This window comes from Callorhinchus milii, unplaced genomic scaffold (genome assembly GCF_018977255.1).
Source record: "Callorhinchus milii isolate IMCB2004 unplaced genomic scaffold, IMCB_Cmil_1.0 Scaffold2, whole genome shotgun sequence".
NCBI lineage: Eukaryota > Metazoa > Chordata > Chondrichthyes > Chimaeriformes > Callorhinchidae > Callorhinchus > Callorhinchus milii.
Window position 1 is genome coordinate 95,897,981 of NW_024704743.1, and position 19,395 is coordinate 95,917,375.

General features: G+C 40.4%; 1 protein-coding gene across 7 annotated transcripts in view; it reads right to left on the bottom strand.

Annotated features, from left to right (window-relative positions):
• Window positions 1-4,579: 4,579 nt before the first annotated feature.
• Window positions 4,580-19,395, bottom strand: part of rad54b (RAD54 homolog B) — an 84,411-nt gene continuing 69,595 nt past the window's right edge. For all 7 annotated transcript variants that reach the window (XM_007887930.2, XM_007887929.2, XM_007887928.2 and 4 more), the window contains 5 exons: window positions 16,052-16,236; window positions 15,181-15,442; window positions 14,151-14,217; window positions 8,552-8,752; window positions 4,580-6,225 (listed from right to left, as the gene is read on the bottom strand). In XM_007887930.2, coding sequence (XP_007886121.2) covers window positions 5,963-6,225; window positions 8,552-8,752; window positions 14,151-14,217; window positions 15,181-15,442; window positions 16,052-16,236 — 978 coding nt within the window. In that variant the 3' untranslated portion in view covers window positions 4,580-5,962. The remainder of the gene's footprint in view (window positions 6,226-8,551; window positions 8,753-14,150; window positions 14,218-15,180; window positions 15,443-16,051; window positions 16,237-19,395) is intronic.

The following is a 19,395-nucleotide window of genomic DNA, read 5'->3' on the forward strand; positions in this document are numbered from 1 at the left end:
CTAAACCAAGGTTGCTGTTATTCCATTCAGCCAGCCAAATAGTTTGATGGCAAATCACTTTTCTGCAGTTATACTATATAATAGTTTAACAAACACGTTTACTCTCCCCCTAAAATTGCAACTTGATTTCAACGTTTAATAAATATTTTGGCAAATTGAATAGGAATGCAACGATTATTGTTATTATTGTTGTTGTTGGCCTTTAACTTTTCCAGTCTTGTACATGGAGTTCTCTTCTGATGCTGTACTGGTTGGCAGCTTCTTGTTATTTCAAAACTAAATCGGATTTATTAAGATCCAGTTCTGTAAATTTATTGAAACCCTTAATAAATAATATGCCCCCACCCCACACCCATCTTAGACACAGAAGAAAGGCAGAGAAAATGTACCTTAATTCTACAACAATAATAAACATTGTTGCATTTGATATAGCGCGTTATCACTTTACAAATCTAATACATTCTGAATCATATTCTCAGAGTATACTGTAAAGTAATAACAATAATAATCCTTGCATTTGATATAGTGCCTTATTACGTCTTCGAAATGTCTCAAAGCACTTCATAGTGAATTGACTGTATATTTTGTGGGCGAAGCGCGGCAGCCAATTGCGCACAGCAGTGTCCCACAAACAGTCGGGGATTGAAGTGACCAATTTATTACTTATTTTTTGAAGGAATTATTATCATTGGAAAAGCGATCCACCAATCGACTAACAACTGAGTACCTACTTACTGGTAGGTAAACAGAGGTGTGGAGTAAGGAAACTTGCCCAATGTTTAGCCCTACTCTCTCACTTGTGAGGCAAGTGCTCTAACCACTGAGCTACAGGACTCCAAAGTGAATTGACTGCGTATTTTGTGGGCACACCATAGCAGTGTCCCACAAACAATCATGGATGAGTGACCAAACAATCTGAATTGAATCTGGTTTAAACATTTCTGGATGACCTCTTTTAAAATGGACTGTTGAAGTCTAGATTTGCAGTTGGTATACCAGCAGCTCCGATGTTTGAATGGATCGTGTCCAAATAATAAACATGTTGTTACACCACTAGACAAAATAATAATATAATAATAATTCTTGCATTTGATATAGCGCTTTTCACATCGGGAGGACGTCCCATAGCGCTTCACAGAATACACTGTAAAGTGAATTGACTGTATATTTGTGGGCGAACGCGGCAGCCAATTGCGCACAGCAATGTCCCATAAACAGGCGTAGATTGAAAATGACCAATTTATTATTGTTTTTGATGCTGGAGGGATTATTATTAGGCGTGTGGAGTAAGGAAACTTGCCCAAGGTTTCGCCCTGCCTGGAATTGAACTCAGGTCTCTCACCTGCAAAGCGAGTGCTCTAACCACTGAGCTACAGGACTCCATCGTAAGTAAGGTTTGGAGGCAATAAATGTGGCGCAAAAGGGAAGCTGATTTTTCGCACGTTCACAAATACAACCTATCAAACAGTTCACTTCAGAACCGACTCAACATCAATGCTTTGCAGAGATGTTAAACAGCAATTAGTATGTGGCAGTGTTAATAAGCGATCGGTTTGTACAGAAACAGGGGGAAGGTTGGTAGGAGTACATGTTTATCACGGTTTTGGCAGATTACATTGTACATAGAAGCAGACAGCGAATGTGGTGAGGTTACTTCTCAGATGTGGGGAAAATATTTGAGGATTTTAAAAGACATTGCATAAACTGCTTCTGGTTAAATCAGGCCAGCTATCCCCAGAGACCAGGGCTGCACTGGATACCACACTAATAGAATGTGCTAATTATAAAGATTATCTTAATCAAAGTTGTTTAAAAATAGCAAGCTATTATAGGATTTCCACATAGCGCTGGGGTTGTTCCTAATCCCATTTCTTCCTGCTTTTTTCAAAACAAGATCTTATTTTGTGGACAATTTAAGCACAACATTAAATGATCCAAAGATGTGAATAGTAATACGAATGCAGATTAAAACTGATAGCAAATAAATAAGAACACAATTATCAGTTTCAGTGAAAACAACTTTAACAAATAAAACATATTCCCCTCCCTCCCTGAATAGCACAACACAGTATCAGCCTAACCTACAAATTCATCGGCCTGAAATAGGGCTTGAATTGCCCAACCTTCTCACGCATTAAAGTAATTTGATTTATTGTATTTTGTTTCAACCCTTCTTATTTCAACACATCACGCCAGATAGCCACTAGGACAAAGTACTAAAGAGCAAAGGTTTTGGTGGAACTGTGACAAAGAATGAATCTCCATATTCAAAAGAGGATAGAGTAATCTGGGGAAAATGAAACTAATTATAAACATGAAGATAATAATAAAATAACAATATAAAATATTGGAGGGAGGCGAAAGTTTGAATGAGAAAAATATTGCTGGTCGAAAACATTGAAAGGAAATTACTCTCAGACTTTGATGTAAATGTTTCAAAAATAAGATCTCTACATTGCAGGTTGGCAAGAGGCTACACAATAATAATCCTTTGTTGCATTTGATAAAGCGCTTTTCACGTCTTCTAGACGTCTCAAAGAGCTTCACAGAATATACTATAAAGTTAATTGACTGTATATTTTGCGGGCAAAATGCGGCAGCCAATTGTGCACAGCCATGTCCCACAGACAGTCATGGATTGAAGTGACCAATTTTTTTATTATTCTTTTCTTTTATTTCTTTTATTTATTTATTTTATTATCAGGCATGTGGAGTAAGGAAACTTGCCCAAGGCTTCACCCTGCCGGGAATCAAACCCAGGTCTCTCATTTGCAAGCCAAGTGCTCTCACCACTGAGCTACAGGACTCTACACAAGTCCTCAACTGAGGAATAACAAAAACAGAAATCCTGTAACTAGACAACGGTAAATCATTACCTGAAAGGATAAGTTGGCCAAAATGTCATGTTATCTTCCTCTATCAGATATCTTGGAGAAGCTACACATTTATTTTTATTTCAGAGACCCTGCAACTGTACTTTTTAGTTACATATCCTTTTTCTTAGTAAGCAACTTTCCTTCTCTTCATTCACTTAACAGCCTGGCGTATTTAGTAGCAGTCTCACACCTGGATCAGAATGTTGTAGGTTCAGTCCAGGACAAGATTTATTCATCTTGGCTGACACTGGTCTGTGCCTGAGGGAGCAATCAGGATTGTTGGAGGTGTAGTCCTTCAGATGAAACTTGAAATGAGGTGCCATTTAGGAGATATTATTTCAATATTATTGGAGTCCTGCAGCTCAGTGGTTAGAGCACTCGTCTTGCAAGCGAGACACCTGGGTTCAATTCCAGGCAGAGCGAAACCTTGAGCAAGTTTCCTTACTCCACACACCTAATAATAATCCCTCCAAAACAAAACAATAATAAACTGGTCATTTTCAATCCACGACTGTTTATGGAACACTGATGTGTGCAATGGCTGCCGCGTTTCGCCCACAAATATACAGTCAATTCACTTTACAGTCTTTTCTGTGAAGTGCTTTGAGACGTCGAGAAGACGTGAAAAGCGCTATATCAAATGCAAGGATTATTATTATTATAAAAAATGCAGCATTCTCCCAATTTCTTGCTTCTCCTTACTGCTATGACCTGCTAACTCCTTACCAACCTGTCCGCTCTCTCCACTCAGTGGGCTCTGGCCTGCTCCACGTCCCCCGACCTGCCTGCCAAACATCGGCGGTCGGGCCTTCAATGTTTCAGCCCCCACCCTTTGGAATTCCATCCCAGTCCCTTCAACTTGCTCCCTCCCTGGCGCAGTTCAAGGCACATTTCAAGACCTTCTTCTTTGACTGCGCCTTTGGTCACCCTCCTTCCCTTCCTGCCCTCCACCCTTCCTAATCCCAACCCCCAATGGGTACAAATCATTGACTGTCCAGGGCCTTGGGACATCCTCACGACATGAAAGGCACTTTACAAATGTAATTTGTTGTTGTTGTTACTTCCTGGTCAATATTCCTCCCTCATCCAAATTCTTAAAGAACAGATTAGTTGGTGATTCATATTATTTCTGTTCATGCTATGTTGATTATGCCAATTAGCTCCCTGGTTCAGCTATATAAAGTCACTGTATTTCAATACAATTTATGGAGTCTAATTTGCAATATATTCTCAAACCGGATTTGTTGTGCTTCTGGTCTGTGAAATACATTGCTGGTGGATTGTGATTGCCGAAACAACATCCAAAAAAGGTCAGGGAACAAACTGCATTAACTGGCCATTTTTCTCGCCAGCCTTTCTTTCAGTTCTTTGTCAGCTTTGGAAAGTTTTCAGTCTGATACCTATGAATTTGGCAAACCATAGTTGCAGGTAATATAAAGAATTTAACTTGCAAATATCCCAAATTAGTCCCAACCGTGTGAAATACTTTGGTATATTTTGAAACGATAAAGTATTCCAGTACATCAAATGCAAGGATTATTTATTATTCTAGTATTCTGGACCACAGTTGAATAGATTTCTGACACTAGAGGGCTGCCATTCCCCATGGAACCCCGGCGAGTGACCGTGCCTTCATGAAAGGACGAGGAGAGTAAATTAGCAATGCAAAATTCTATTAAAAAGAAACACGCATTTTCACTAAGTCCTGTTCAATAACATTTTTATTGCAGACAAGAAAACATTCAAACAAACTAGTGTGTTGGTTGTACCAAGAAATTGCCTTAACTAAACAAAAAAAATCAGAATAAAGTTGTATGCCTCTAACCACAAATACTGTATTACAGGAATCTAAAGTACCGTGCAACTGGCTTCTCAGACAATAGGTGTTGAGGGGGTGTGTCTTTAGCACAGTGTACCAGTGTACATGCTAAATATCATGTTTACTAAATTTTATGAGCGGTAATTAATACAATGCAAATGCACAATAAAATGCACCCCCACAATTCCTCAACATAACACTGCAACTTTAGAAAGTAAAGATACCATAACTTTATATGAACAAATATTTGTCAGGAAATTATGTATTACTTCCTCTAAAATATTAATTAGAAACAATGTTTGAAACAAAATGTAGAAAAGGGGCTTCTCAGGATGGTATAGACAAGTAAGTGGATGGCACCACAGCTTACCGACCAGGTGCTGCGCCTGTGGTATCAAACCCCACCAAGAGGAGACCAGACCAGGAACACATACCATCAGAGAATAAATGAGAAAAGTATCTGGACACATTCATTTTTTTTTAAAGTATCTGACTGGTTGCTCAGTGGTACAAGCAGCATGTACTGTAGTAATGAGCCAAACAGACCCTGTGGTCCTTGGCTTGATACCTGGTCTGTGTTGTTAGCTTCACAAGATTAATTGAGGGAGTGCATAAGGGAGTTGATCTCAATGTCTCTGATCCCTACTGAAACAAATGGGCAGGTAAATAATAAATCGTTCTTGCATTTGATACTAGCTCCTTTCATGTTGAGAGGCAGTCTCAAAGCGCTTCCCAGGATTTCATAGTTATGTAGATATCAAGCTGTGTGCAAGGATACTGTTCTTAGCTACTACAATACACCATACAAGCAAGGTGAAAGTTTTGATCATCAATCTGTTGAGTTAGATGATTTCAGCCAGAGCAGTCATAAGGGTGCTTGAATTGGTCTCAGTGCTCCCTGAGTTAGGAAAGAGATGGACAAGGTTCCTGATCGTGTTTGTTATGCAATGACCCTGCTGCAGAGTGTGTGCACATACTGTATGTGGACATTGGGCGAGAACGGATTTGGATTTGCAAAATGTCAGTGTGGTTGAACACCCTGAACACATTGCCCACACTTACATATGAAGTACAGGAGAAAACCTGGTACGTTTACAGGAAATAAAGCTGGGGGTGGGGGAAACATAAGAGGGAAAATGATCAAGCCAAAAAGAGAAAGAATTGTTCATAGACTGCAAGGTCATGCACAAGCAAAAGAGCATTCAAACAACAAAGGTATCTTTTGCAATGAAGAATAGGAGGGAGGGAGTGCAATTTATCACACTGTTCATTCATTCACCTCTGTATTTCCTTTCTCTTTCCTTCCCTCAGCTAGATGTGGGCTGCGGTGTTTTGATGTATTCTGAAAGATGAAAGTGATGTTTTCCCTGGCTGTCTGAAGATGGGGATCAGGAAACTGTTGAATTTCTCCAGAAAAGTGCTTCCAGCACATGAGTTCAGACATGGAGAGGTGTTTCTGAGAAGCAGACCCGGAGTTCTGGCCCAGTTGGCAGGGCCTGGCAGTTGAAGGTTTCTCAGCAGTGGGGCAAGCTGGAATTAGATCACACCACGTCATTCACAACATTTCAGTTTGCCAAGCAACACCTGTAATGATTTCAGGACAGATCTGATCACAAATGTCTTGCTTACTATAAATTATCGTGTTCCAGAGTGCATGTGGAGTCCTGCAGCTCAGTGGTTAGAGCACTCGCTTTGCAAGCGAGAGACCTGAGTTCAATTCCAGGCAGGGCGAAACCTTGGGCAAGTTTCCTTACTCCACACGCCTAATAATAATCCCTCCAAAACCAAAAAACAATAATAAATTTGTCATTTTCAATCCACGACTGTTTGTGGGACATTGCTGTGCGCAATTGGCTGCCGCGTTCACCCACAAATATAGTCAATCCCTTTACAGTGTGTTCTGTGAAGCGCTATGGGACGTCCTCCCGACATGAAAAGCGCTATATCAAATGCAAGGATTATTATTATTATTATTATGTGATCTACATCACATGTACACATTTGTATGCTGTATTCGTGTATAATATTACATCATTTTACGTATCAGTAGTGAAGTGGGAGGTTGTACAATATGTAGCATCTAATTGTATTGATACAGTTCATCAACAACTTGCACTTATATAGCGCCCTCCACGCCTGGCGGCGTCTCAGAGTGCTTAACAATGGCGGAGCCCGAGGCCAAGCTGGGGTGGGGGGGGGAGGTGACCCTAGGCATGGTTGAAGAGGAAGATCTTCAGGCGCGACCTGAAGATGGGGAAGGATGGGGCGAGGCAAAGGGGTTGAGGGAAGAAGTTCCAAAGTTTCGGAGCAGAGTGGCTGGAGCGGAGGATTTGAGGGATACAGAGGAGGCCGGACCCAGTAGAGTGAAGGCAGCAGGTACTGCTGTGGGGGAGAGAGGAGGTTAGAGAGATTAGGGGGTGGCAAGCAGTGGAGGGATTTTAAACACTAGAGTGAGGAGAATTATACATGCAGCCCTCGGTACTGTATGGCTATAGTAGAACCAGTGATCAATTGGGGTATTTCCATATTAAGCAGAAACAATGGGAGAGAGAAAGATATGTAGACACACACACGCGCACACAAAGATCATTTACAATGTGTATAGCATGTTTCATTCAACAGAACATCTCAAAATGCTTGACAAACAAACACTAGGACAGGGCAATAACGAGGTTCAAAAACGTTCGACAAAAGCATAGTGAAACAGATATTTTTAGGAGGTTTTTGAAAGCAGGTAGAGAGGTGGCAAATCAAAGTAGTTTCTGCAGAACGTTCTAGAGGGCATGGGCATGGTGGAAGAAGGCTCAACAAAAGGAGTGCAGAGCGAGCAAATAGACAAATTTGGTAGGTAAGGCTTATGAGTGTAAACTCCATGCTTTCAGGTGAGATTGAAGCAGGTGGATGAGGAATTGGAGATGATAACATCGTAAATAGGAGAAAGTAAATTGATAACTATCTTTTCAGATATGCCAAGGGAGCAGGACCCGAAGGAGCAGGGTCAGGATTGTAAAGGGCAACTGTAGGACAAGTACCAGGGAATAGATTACACACAGCGAGTAAGCAACACCACGATAGTTGAAGTCAGATGACGGAACTCAGTCAGGAAACAGATGGATGCTTTAACGGAAAACCAGTAAGTGGGTATTCTGGAAGAAGAAATCAAATGGGCTGAGGGTCCTTCTTTATCTGAACCTCTCTTGTGATCTTGTAAAGCACTTCCAACCAAGCTGCTATTAGTTTTAGATTGTCAGTCCTGTGCCAGCCAGGGAACCACATCACTTCATTAATCTCAGCACAATTTAATTTAGAAATAGTTCAAGCACGTGAGACCCTATAATCATATTAAAGTAAATAGTAATAGGTAAAATAAATACTAATACAATTATAGGAAAGTAACTACAAACAGACAATTCTTTAAAATAATGATTTTTGTATAATTTTTTTAAAATCTTGGGAGAATAAATTTCTTAAATGAGTTAACTTTTCAGGATGGACGTACATTGGTGCTGTATAGGGTGAGTAAGGCCCTGACCTGGACGTAAACTTCCTCACACAGTGAGTTTCCAAGCTGTTAGGGGAGAAGCTAACCAGAAACCTCAGTTGCTCTTGCGCATCTGTTACCAGTTGAAAATAAAACAAGAGTCATCAGTAAGGAGTTCCCACTGATGCCAACAGTTAAAAAGAAGCCATCAGGTCAGAGATGGTGTCTTTATATGTTGCAGAAAATTTGGTCATGTGGGCATTACGAATGTTGAAAAATGTCTTAAAGGGATTTGACATTTTTCCCATCGATGACCTGCAGGAAGGTGGAGCACACCAGAATGAAGAATTCCCTTCAAGGCCAAGACCTACTTACCCAACACCTCTCCATTGCCCCCACAGTTACAGCAGAGGAGGTCATGGGTGAGGCAGCTTGAGGTTTCATCCAATTTGAAAAGGGTTCGGAGTTCCTCCACGGAAAAGCTGGCATGTTCACTCTTCTTTCTTAGGTCTACCACCACTCCAGACAAACCTTGCTTACTGACCTGTCGCTGATAAATCTTTTCTTCTATGGTCCCTGTACAGGTGGAATAATGAAGACAAGCAAGACACTATTATGAAACTTCTTAATTTCATTTATAAATATAAGTCATTTTGAGGTATCGTTTTACCAAGAGGCCCAAACTGTAACGTGTCATTACAGGTTGCAAGTGGCCCATGAAGAGAGGGAGGAGGAAACTGATGGGAAAATAAAGTTATCCTAAGTACATCATATTTCTGATTAATATTCAAAAATCAGATCAAAAATCACAATCAAATACCAGATACATGATGGTGTGCTGTTTTTTCATATGAAAAGTTTGAAAGACAATCTGACTTGACAAGGAAACAGTGGGATTGAAAATCTGTTCCTCTTGAAAGCACTAGCGTTCCTGTCAGTGGCTGCCAGAAAAAGCACCTCCTCAAGTAAACTCCGTTTTCACCATGTAAATGGAATCTTGTTGTTGTTGTATGTGGAAAAAATGTGCTAAAGTTATTTAACATTTATAAAGGCTAAAACATGAGAAAAATGAAAGTACAAAACAGGACAAATAAAATGTTGACCAACACTTGCACACACACAAATATATATATGTTTGCTAATGTTTGGCATTTGATTTTTTTAAGCAAATTTGTTAGCGAATCCTACAATTTTAGTCACAAAATGGAATTTGCAATTAGCACAACTTGCAGTTTGTGAATACCTATTGTGTTTCTATTCTGTGTTAACAATTATAGGGTGTCAGTTTGACTTAGTTGGTAACTCTCTTGCCTCTGAGTTCAAGCCCCACGAGACTTTGAATTTACAACCTAAACTGACACTGTTTGGGAATGTTGGGGAAAGGAAGTTGCATTGTTGGAAAACCCATCCTTTCAATGAGACATTTAATCAAAGTCCCATCTGCCTATTCAACAACAACTTACATTTGTATAACGCCTTTCATGTCGGGAAGACATCCCAAAGTGCTGGATATTCAGGTGAATATTAAAGATCCAACAGTTTACAGAACATTAAATAACATTAAAGATCCACTAGTCAAGAAAGAGAAAGGAGTTTCTCTTTCTCTTGGGGTAATGGCTCACAATTTCCCAGATAAAATTGGTCATTCACTTCATAGCTGTTTGTGGACAAATTGGCTGTCATATATGGCTATAAATAGCATCACTACACTTTGTAATTTTGCCATGAAACGCATTGAGATTTTTCAACGATGTGATAAGGAGCGATATCAAATTAAATATTTAATATATTTATGTATTAATAATACAGTATAGGGAGGTAGGGTGGGGCATTTGAGGTAAGGACGAGGATCTTTAAGTCAATCCACAGGAGAATAAGGGCCCAACAGAGCCACAGATCCAAGGTGGTGATGAAGGTAAAGCAGATCTGGTGGAGGCGAGATCGATTTAGGGAATGCCGGGGTTGACTGCAGGACGGGGAGGAGTGGGGGCCGAAGTGGACCCGGGTGCTGGTGCCCGAGGGTGCTGTGTTGTAGTTGAGGCTCCAGAGTGTTGTGACTCTGAGTATCTCTCTCTGTCAGTTACTGTAGTTGGAACAGGTCGGGGCGAAACCTTAGGCAAGTTTCCTTATCTACAAACACGCCTCTGTTTACCTAGCAATAAGTTGTCAGTTGATCAGCGGATCAATAGGTATACCGGGGGTAATAATCCCTTAGAGAAAAAAATTTAATCACTGAATCCACAACTGTTTATGGGACACTTCTGTGCGCTTTTCGCTCACAAAATACAGTCGATTCACTTTACAGTATATTCTGTGATGCGCTTTGAGACGCTCAAAGGTGTGATAAGGTACTATATCAAATGCAAGGATTATTATTATTATTATCTTCTCCATGTATAATTAAATCTCCATGCATTAATCACCGTAGAAAGGACTGTACAAGACATGGACAGGAAAGTATCTCTCTTAGTGAATGCAAAGAATATTTTGATTAAAATGTTTTTAAAGTTTACGACTATTTAGACTCACCGGCCATGACATGAACTATTAAAACTCATGATTTTCTCCGTCGCTGTGTTCACGCACCATCTTGTGGCTGCCTAGGGTACAGCCACTGTACTGTACGAAGAAGTCATTCTGTTTCAACTCTTAATATTTAAAAGGTTACCACGCAACCAGAACTTCTTCACAACTATAGAATATTTTTTTTTGACAATAGTATTCTCCAATCTGTGCATCTGGGAAACTAGACTCCGGATAAATGGTTTTGTAAATAGTAATATTTATAATAAATATTTCATTATGTAAATGTTTTACATAATATTTATTATATATTTAGTGGTGTATACCAGCTTGGCTCATGGTAGCCCTCTCGCCTTAGTCAGAAGGTTGTGCGCACCAAACTCCGTGACCCCATCTCCCCCACTCTCGCCCGACTCCATTGGCTCCCTATCCTTCAGAGGATCCAGTTCAAGATCCTGGCCCTCACATACAAAACCCTCCATGGCCTCGCCCCATCCTACTTCTGCGACCTCCTAACCCCCTACCAACCCGCCCGTTCCCTCCGCTCAGTCCGCTCTGGCCTGCTCCACGTCCCCCGACCCACCCTCCCCACCATTGGCGGGAGAGCCTTCAGCCACTCTGCCCCCAACCTCTGGAATTCCATCCCCCAATCACTCCGCATTGCCCCCTCTTTAGCCTCCTTCAAGTCCCGCCTCAAGACCCTCCTCTTCAGCCATGACATCGGCCACCCCCCTTACCCTATCCTCGCTTACCCACCAACCCCAGCTCGGGTCTGAAATGCTGTACTCTGTCCAGTGCCTTGGGACGTCTTCCCAACGTGAAAATGTAATCTTGTTGTTGTTGTTGTTGTTGTTGTTATTGTTGTGGATTCAAGTCCCACTTCGGGACTTGGAATCACATAGTCTAAGATGACATTCCAATGTATTGCTGGTGATGCGCTGCATTGTTGGAGGTACCGTCCTTCGGATGAGATGTTAAACCAAGGTTCTGTCTGCCTGTTTAGGTGGACGTTAAAGATCGTATGACACTATTTGAAGACAGAAGTGAGTTTCTCCTGGTGTCCTGGCCAACAAATCCCCTAAAATACAATTGGTCACTCACTTCATGCCTTTTTTTCGGACAATGCTTTGTGCAACAGGCTGCTGGGTTTCACCCAAAAAATACAGTCAAACCACTTTATAGTGTATCCTGTGAAGTGCTTTTAGACATCTTGACATAATAAGGCACTATATCAAATGCAATGATTATAATTATTATAATAATAATCCTTTCATTGGTGTAGCACCTTTCATGCCAAGAGGATGCTCAAAGTGCTTCACAGAATATACTGTAAAGTATAGTGACTCTGTAATTTGTAGGTGAATGTGGCAGCTAATTTAGTGAACAGCAATGTCCCACAAACAGCCAAGAAGTGAATGACAAATTCTATGCGGGAGATTGTTGGCCCAGACACTGGGAGAAACTCCCTTCTCTATGAAACAAAAAGCAAAGTTCTCTGCTGAAGGTACACCAAAATTATACAATTTCTGTATTAAAATGCTCAAGAATCACTTTTAAAATACAGGACCCTTTTTAACTCATATCTTATTTATTTAATGTATATGGTATCTTCAGTGATATTCGTTTATGGCAAAACTTGCCATATTTTTAAAGGTGGTTTATTTACCTCTGACATGCATTCTTTACAAAAGTACAAGAGAGTAGGGGCTCCTTGTTGGATGACATTATTTGAGAATTAGCCACAAGGTGTATTTTCAAGAGATGCAAGTCACAACGGGAACTGATTTACTTTAATGGGTAAGTAGTGTGGGACAAGTTCCGGCTGAATCCCAGCATGATCAGTGAGTATAAACTGTTCACTGTAATCACATCTCTACCTGTCAAATCTCATTTTCGTAACCAGCATCGTTCCTGTCTGAGCCTGTGTAAACAACATTAGGAACCTTTGTAAAAAGCCAAGTGCGGATTTCTGCAATAATCCACAAATCAGAAAGCATTGGGGCAGATGCACATTCTGCACCTGACAAGATAACAAACGGATTCGTGATCGGACGCTCCTCTAGTTTTTATGATTCATTCCAAACAGCAGGGGATCCAGAACGGACCATGCGGAACTCCACTTCTGTACAGAACCTTTTCCGCCTATTCATTGCGCTAAGACTGCTGACAGGCCTGTCCACTCCCTCCGCTCAGTAGGCTCCACAGTCCCTGATCCCAAACCCCAGCTCAGGTACACATCCCTGACTATCCAGCACCTTGGACCACTTCTCGACATGAAAGGCGCTATACAAATGTAATTTGTATTATTGTATGGACTCTTACTAAGATACAAGTCCAAGGTAACAATAAGTTCAATACTTTATTTGTTGGGCATTCTTCATCTGTGAGCCCAGATAGTAAGTATTACCCTCAAACCTGCAGGATTTCACAGCCGAATGTGATGCCATCCTTACCTGGGAGCCATGCACCCTCCAGTAGGAGTTGCCGCAAATCTAAGTCCCAAATCATCAAAACGACAACTGAGACCCGATTCCTTGCTCACAGCTACCCAAGTGACAACATCGCCCCTCTTGATTCTAGCAAGCTCGGTCTGAGCCAATTTCTCCTTCTTGTGAGCGCAGATCAAATCCTTAGATTGGGGCCCCTTCAATCCCAATCATAACAGACTGAGCTGGCATTGTGACACTCAGGTGCAACTGTCCCCCATGAATAAACCATGGAGAGTCTCAGCAAGGCAGTGGGTAAATCACTCCATTCCCTTAATGGATGAATGCATTGCCAGGAACTGCACAACCCAGGGAGTAACTGATAAAAATACATACTCCACTTGATCTTAGCCAAAAGGCTGAGAAGCAAATATTGTATTGTATGCAATACAAAAATTATACAATTATGCTCTGCGCTCTTCAGATAGTAGCAGTAGCATGAGGAATCAGCCCTGTGCCCTGCATTCTCAGGCGCTGGTGCATCAACTTGTTACATGATCACACATGTAATAAATCTTTTTCTCCCTCTTTTCTAGAAAGTGCTGAGTTAGAGTGGTGCCCAGTTTCCTCGGCATAGAGCACCCTGTCTGTCACCAAGTGAATATTTTAATGTATGAGCCCAGACAGAGACTGCAGATCATTTGATGGTAGATGGCATATAGATGTTGCCAGCCAAGTCTTCAGTCAATCCTGACACTTGCAAGCAGTGGTTAATGAACCTTTACCCCAGCGGCAATTGTAATACTCAGAAATCAGCTAACTCTGCACAAACTGAGGATCAGATAAGATGTGCGTTTAGCAACCAAGTCATCTATATTCTGTACTAGATCTTTAAAACAAAGGTACATATAGTTATTGCACTGATAAATAGGAACTATATTCCAACTCAATGCAAAATGTTTTATTTGCAGAAGTCATTCTGAAAAAAATCAATTTTGAAATGTATTCAAGCTGTTATTACAAACCTGCAGTGAGCAGTCTGTAGATGTGCACAGTTCTCCTTTGACCATCTCTCCATATTCTGGCCATAGCCTTGAGAGACAGAAACATTCTGTTAATATATTCAGTGGTAAATTAACAGCTGGAGACTGAGGTTAGAATGGTGCCAGAATGCTGGCACAATGGGCAGCAACGAACAATAACTCCATACCATTTACTGGACACAGACACAGCAGCTTGTCTTTGTAAAAAGAAACATTTTTGCTGGACATTTTAGTAAGCCTTTAACTATAGAGCTTTGTGTAATTGTGCCAGCGTGTGTATGCACATGAATGTTTATGTGTATATATGGCAACCTCTTGTCTCTTGCCCAGATGAATGTACAATCCTTACAATGGGATAAAATATGTAGTGCTCAGTAATTAAATCTGGTGTAAATTATTGATGGCATTTAAATTATTGCTGCAAATCTTCAATTGGGATAAAAATAATTAGAACATGCTCTAGGGCTACGATTTAAAAGCAAAAATTTACCACATCAAAAAATGTCAATGAGCGAGCTGAAAGTCAGGAGCTGGCAGTCTGGGTGGGACCTGCCACCTATTGGTTAATTAGTGTTTCACACCATCTTCAGTATAAATCTTGCCACGCTTGTTTTACCAGAAATACCAGAAATTGTTACAATATCAAGCACTGTTAATTCACACTATTGTTAAATTGCTGACCACTGCAAATTTCAGGCCAGTGATTTCCTGATCTCAACTAATAAATATACACAAAACACAAAATACTCCAGATGCTGGAATCTGAAACAAAAACAGAGAGAGCTGGGAAAACTCAGCAGGTCAGGTAGCATCTATGGAGAAAGGAAAGTGAGTCAACGTTTCGGGTCCAAGACCCTTTTCCCAGCTCTCTGTTTTTGTAATAAATATACGTTCACCTGTGGAAATGCGCAGTCACTACACCACAGTACAATCCTCCAGCTGTTGTCTCCAACTTAAAAGGGTCGATTGACTACTGAAGAAGATACATTCTCAGTAATACCCGTCTACAAACCTGCATGTCAGTTGCTGGATTCCAGTCAATGTCGTATAGAACCAGACGAGATGCTCCAATCAGATTTAATCCCACTCCTCCAGCCTTTGAACTCAATAGGAAGATGAAAGTTTCACTTTGCTTGCTGTTAAATAAGTCTACAATTTGTTGTCGGTGGGCGACAGGGGTGTGTCCATCCAGTCGGGTGTAGGTATACCCAGAACACTTGCACATTTCTTGCAGGATGTCCAGTGTCTGAGTATAATTTGAAACCAGCACAACTCTGCAGGGGATAAAGTTGAGAATGGAGTTGTGTGAATAAGTTTTCCTTATACAGTATAAACACACGCACATATTTGTGTTATCATTTAATTTTGATAAAGTGCAATGTTTGGAGAAAAATCCATATCATAGAATCATAGAATTATACAGCACAGAAGGAGGCCATTCGGCCCATCGTGTCAGTGCCGGCTCTTTTAAAAGAGCTATCCAATTCAATCCCACTCCCCCTCTCTCTCCCCATAGCCATGCAAATTTGTCCTCCCCAAATAATTATCTACTTCGCTCTTAAAAGTTGTTATTGAATCGGCTTCCACCACCCTTTCAGGCAATGCATTCCAATGCTATATATGCTGAATATAGGGAATTTTAACGAAAGGGGCAAGACATTTATAAACACAGTAATATTATTCTCCACCTGTCAGTAGATATTAATATTGGGAAATAGCACTATTTACTGTTCGGGATCAATGTCTTGCATTCCCAGGTCAGATACAATATAACTCTAGCTTGCGCTACTCTGCCCAAATAGTGTGCCTCAGACACACAAAATCTCTGCACACAAATGATTCCATAGCAACCAACATTGAAATGTAGGCGTTTTCCTCATTACCTTTCAGATGGAGTCTGATGATGAATGGCTGCCAACAGATCAGTCAGTACCCGTAGTTTCCCTGAATCCTTGGCAGTAAATGTGCCGGGTTCATAGTTCTCTGGAAAGATGCCAGCCAGATCTTTGTAATCGTTAAATTCCAAAACATCACCAAATCTGGGTTTTACAGAGTTAGTCTGCTTTCCCTAAGGAAACATTGTAGGGGGAAAAACAACAATTAGCTTTAACAGATTTTCATCCATCACACTGTCTCAATATTTCTTAGAAAAAAATTATAGACCAAATGAATCGTAAATTGCCGCTGTTTCCCTTTATCCAATTCAAGATAATATTGGATTTGAATGATTGATACAATAAACCTCTTGTAATAAAACATTCCCTTTACACTGCAAAGTTTCAATAGTTCCAAAGGAGTCGGTCAACAACCAGCAAACGATACAGTTTGTTGTTGATGACATTCTGACATTGTTAGGTAGACCAATGTATCTTAACAAAGACAAAGAATAATTAACAACATTTTGTTCGCTTGGTGGGTTTGGGGACAGCAAGCCATTCGTTTGTGCATATTTAATGAAACGGTGGATGTTTTTGTGCCGAGACGTAATGTCTGTTTTCTTGCCCAGCAATTGACTGCTCTTTGTATCTAAATAAATACTACTATTACCACTACTTATACAAATCCCTGCCTTTGATAATGCGCCTTGTCATGTTGCTGAAACATCGCAAAGTACATCACCAGAATTACTGTAGAGTTTAAAGGTTTACTGTGGATTTTTGTAGGTGAATGACACACCCAATTGCACAAAACAATGTCGAATAAGTGAATGAACAATTTTAAATGGAAGCCAGCACATCGGTAGAAGCTCCCTTCTCATTTTGAATAGTATCAGGGGACTTTTAATGTTCACCTGAACAGACAGACTTGGTTTAATGTCTCATCTGAACGAGGGCCCTCCAAAATTGCAGTAATACTCCAGCACTGCACTGGAGTGTCAGCCTTGACTGGGCACAAAATCCCGTTATAATAGTAATCCTTGCATTTGATATAGCGCCTTATTATGTCGTTGAGACATCTCAAAGCGCTTCAGAGAATATATTGTAAAGTGAAGTGGCTGTGTATTTTGTGACATGTGGCTTGAACACACAACTTTTTGACTCAGAGGCAACACTGATTTCAACAGAGCCAGTGATTCATCTATTGCATCGCCTGGAGCTATCAGTTCAGACTCCACCATTTAAACTCACATGTTAATGCTTACACAAGTGACTAAAACCCTTACTGCATTAATTGAATTTTCTAGAACAGAAAACTATTGCACAGTAGCTAGATTTTTTTACCGTAGAAGGATTTCCACAGGCAAATGCATAACAGAGTGTACATAAGGTGGACTGAATTCAGAATTTTGAACAGTGCTATTAAATCCTCTTTACCTTCTCTGCTCTCGTGAATATAGCCAGACTTTAAGCAGTTTATCAAAGCCATATCATCTCAGCCCGGTGACCTATCTGCTCCCTGATCAAGACTCTGATAACCTTTCTAAAAAGAAAGGTCCAAAACTCCATTCGATTCTCCAAGTTGTGATCCAACCAATGTCTCGTACAGATTGAACATCACCGCCTTTTGTTTCATTGCTATAAAACCCAGTATCCCATTTGTCCTTTGAACATCTTTTTATTTTTTTCCCCCACCTGTCAATCACTCTGCTCCCCAATCCCCTCCTCCTCCTCCTCCTCCAAAGTAGTTGACAAGCAAATCTCCATGTAATTATGTCACTTAACTGTAGAAGAGAAAAGCAGCTCTTATACTGTATGTTTGGTAGTAATTTGCTGCCAAAAGGTACGTCCAGCATTACTTGCCTATCTGTACCTGGCCTATTCCTTTCCCTCTTCTTAAACATAGTGTGTCATTTGTCACCCTCTAACCCTATAGTATCATTCAATTTGTCAAAGCATTTTGGAAGATATCTCTGCTATTTCACTACAAACTCAGTCGTTTCTCTGAGGGGTGTGTGTGTGTGGTAAACCATTGGGGTCTTGTGGTATATGCATATTTATGCTACTATTTGTTACTTGTTAAGTATGTATTTGTACCATTTTCTTACTCTCAGTTGTAAGATTGCTCACCTCTTCCCTTGACCATCAATTCTGATTATAATAGCTTTTGCTATTACCCTTTATGTTGTCCATCATTATAATCTCTTTTATCCCTCCTAATCTCTCTTTTGCTTCTCTTCTGAGCCTTTTGTATTCTCCTGGTTTAACTCTGCATTACTACCCTTAAATTTATCATATGCCTCCTTTATAGAATTTATTTTGACTTATTCTTCCCATTCATCTGTAGATTTTTAAGCCTTTGACTCAACCCTTTCACTCCTGATTGGAATATTTTGCTCTGTAATGAACAACCCATCTCACACAGAATTATTTTTCATTGCTATATGGTCTGCTAATTTTTTCTTCTAATGTACTTTTTATGGTCTGAAAGGTTCTCTTTTTCAGTGCTAAACCTTTGTCTTTGACTTTTTTATTCTTAATACTTTGAACAGAATGTACTCCTTGTTAGTCAACATTTTTTAAGAAGTGCAGTGGAGTCCTGTAGCTCAGTGATTCGACCACTGGCCTCACAAGAGAGAGACCTAGGTTTGATCCCCACAGGACAAAACGTTGGGCAAGTTTCCTTACTCCACACACCTCTGTTTATCTAGCAGTAAGTAGCAACCCGGTTGTTAATCAATTTTCAGTTTGCATTTCCGGGGTAATAATTCCTTTAAAAAAGATAATAAATTGGTCACTCAATCCACGACTGATTGTGGGACACTGCTGTGCACAATTTGCTGCCGTGTTTCGCCCACAATTCACTTTACAATATAATCTGTGAAGCGTTTTGAAATGTCTTGAAGGATTATTATTATAATTATTATTATAGTGTAATTATCTACGTCTCACTTTGTGTCCAACAAAGATCATACTTTATTTGGAAGTATTTAACATTCTTATTTCTCCTAATCAACAGGGCCACACAGATTTCAGTTAATGTGTTGATCTCTCCACTGCTGTGTCCTTCATCTCAGTCTCATTGCTTTGAGTTAGGAAAGCCAGGAGAGGTAACACAGGCGCTTGCATCCATTCTTATTTCTGTTTCAGAGTGGCAGGGGCAGAGGCTGCATGCAGGTTGTGTGTAGTTTAAGAGACTAGGATTCATAAAAAAGGGTTCTTACATAATGTATCTACAAAAAGAAAACCACAAGCATTAATCTTATTACACTTGTAGGAATTGTATCTGGCCCACTAGATTAAACCTGGGCTGAAGTGCCTCAGCTACGATGAGGGGCTGAGTAGACAGG